Genomic DNA, 2541 nt, shown 5'->3' with positions numbered 1-2541 from the left:
TGCTTTAATAAACTGAATTGTCGCGTTAGGATTCCACCTGATAGCTTGTCGCTAATTTGCCAATCAGACTTAGCTGACTCTGAGTCAGAAGAGGAATTTAGTGACGCCAAGTCAGAAGCTTCGGTACAATTCAGTCTTAAAAGAAGTACTTCACTTCCATCCTTTAAAGATCTGCTAACAGTATCCGACGAGCCGTCAACAGCCACCAGTTCACCAAATATTTCTACAATTTTTCAAGAATTTTTAGACATGGCTACCCCTGAACAGAAAAAAATCGTTTATTAGTCTTTGTGCCTCAATCATTAGGGAAAATTACAATGGAGATCCGCTAGCACTTGAATCGTTTATAGACAAAATTAATTTAATTGAAGATTTTGCAGATGAAAACTTAAATACGACTTTTATATCATTTTTGAAATCGAGACTCGAAGGCAAGGCACGTGAAGCAATTCCAACAGAAGTTAGTTCAGTTAGGCAAATAAAAGATGCGTTGAGAAATAGAATAAAGCCAGACAACTCGAAAGTTGTTGCTGGGCAAATTGCATCTTTACATGTCATAAACAACAATTATACGGAATTTGCTAAGCGTGTCGAGGAGCTTTCGGATGCTTTAGAGCGCTCTTTGATCATTGAAGGTATGACACAGTCTAAGGCTCATGAAATGGCAGTCGAGCAAACAGTTAACGTTTGTAGACTTAATACTCGGTCGGATTTGGTCAAATCAATTTTATCGTCAACTACCTTCAGTGATTCAAAGGACGTAGTGGCAAAAATGATAGTCGAACAAAATAATCAAGTGAAAGAGCGCCAAGTGTTAGCGTTTCGATCCCGAGTAAATAGGCCAAATAGCTTTAGAGGTAGTTACAGAGGGCACAATTTTAATAGGTACAACAATAACAATTTCAGACACAACAACTCAAATTTCAATAGGTACAATAATAACGCTGATAACAGTAGGTACAGCAATAACGGTTCAAGGCATAACGGTAACAATTTCAACAATAATAGTAATCGGTCATCAAACAACAATCGAAACAATAACAGCAACAATAATAGTAATAGACGTCCAAATTCACGCAGTAATGCTAATGTGCGCGCTTTAAACGCCAACGCCCCTCAGGCGCGAACACTGAGGGCGGAAGAATTGGACAATTAAATAAATCTATTTCGACAAAGGGCATTTATTGCTTAAATTTGAATTACTCCGACTTTATCGAATTGAAAATTAATGGGTCAAACAAATTTTATACGTTTTTAGTCGACACGCAAGCCGACATTTCTTTAATCAAATTTTCCAGCATTGATAAACATTTTTCTATAAATACGAACGATATAATTCACATTACCGGTGTCACTTCTAATACAGTTTCTACGTTAGGTACAATTACCATAAACTTGACTTTTACTGATTTTTACATTAAACATACGTTACATGTAGTAAGCGATGATTTTAACATACCATCTAATGGTATACTGGGTAAAGATTTTCTAAAAAGTAACAAATGCGTTATTAGCTATGCAAGCAATCGTATTTCCTTCTGGGTAGGCAATGAAAAAGTCGCCATACCTATCCTACACGGAACCGAAAGCGACACTTGTATCATACCACCCAGATGCGAAGTTTATCGAATTTTCAATTTTGGCAATTCGCCGGATCCACTTTTTGTAGAATCGCAGGAAGTTGAACACGGTGTGTTCACAGCAAGATGCATAGTTAATAGCAGTAACCCAATTATTAAAATTATAAATACCACAGATGAAGTAAAACATATAAAGAATGTCAATATTCGGACTGAAAAACTTTCCGACTATCACGTTTATTCAATTAATAAGACCAAGACAGAAGACTCGCGAACGAACGAATTAATAAATATTTTAAAAAACCAAATCCCTACAGAAGCTAACAGCAATTTACTTGACCTTTGCATAAAATATGCCGACATTTTCGCTCTTGACAACGACAAAATGACATTAAACAATTTTTATGAAAAGAAACTTAGGTTGACTGACACTGACTGATGTAAAAAACTATCGTCTACCATATTCCCAACGTGAAGAGATAACTCGCCAAGTTAATAAATTATTAGATAACGATTTAATTGAAGGAAGTTATTCCAACTACAATAGTCCTCTAATTTTGGTTCCTAAAAAATCGACTAATGGTCAAAAAGCATATCGTATGTGCGTTGATTTCCGCGCAGTCAATAAGAAACTTATTGCGGATAAATTCCCTCTCGCACGAGTTGACGATATTTTGGACAATCTTGGCAGAGCTAAATATTTTTCTACTTTAGATCTTTTTTCTGGATTTCACCAAATCCCCTTGCATGAAGATTCACGTGATATAACTTCTTTTAGCACAGACCGTGGAGCATATCGATGGAAAGTATTGCCATTCGGTTTAAGTATAGCACCCAACTCATTCTCACGAATGATGAGTATAGCTTTTTCCGGTATTCCACCGAACGTAGCATTTTTATATGTATATGACATTATCGTCATAGGCTGTAGCGAAGCGCATCACATTAAAAATTTAGCGAA

The 2541-nt window shown here is 36.2% G+C and overlaps 1 protein-coding gene across 1 annotated transcript in view; it reads left to right on the top strand.

The window, feature by feature from the left end:
• LOC118750275 (putative uncharacterized protein DDB_G0272516) overlaps positions 1-1690 on the top strand; it is a gene marked incomplete at its 3' end in the record, with an annotated part of 9959 nt that extends 8269 nt beyond the window's left edge. The window contains exons 2-4 of the mRNA XM_036484997.1: positions 587-813; positions 931-1079; positions 1439-1690. Coding sequence (XP_036340890.1) covers positions 587-813; positions 931-1079; positions 1439-1690 — 628 coding nt within the window. The remainder of the gene's footprint in view (positions 1-586; positions 814-930; positions 1080-1438) is intronic.
• Positions 1691-2541: the final 851 nt, after the last annotated feature.

This window comes from Rhagoletis pomonella, unplaced genomic scaffold (genome assembly GCF_013731165.1).
Source record: "Rhagoletis pomonella isolate Grant_MI unplaced genomic scaffold, Rhpom_1.0 Rhpom_scaffold_00188, whole genome shotgun sequence".
Lineage (NCBI taxonomy): Eukaryota > Metazoa > Arthropoda > Insecta > Diptera > Tephritidae > Rhagoletis > Rhagoletis pomonella.
This window is presented reverse-complemented; position numbering and strand designations above follow the sequence as displayed.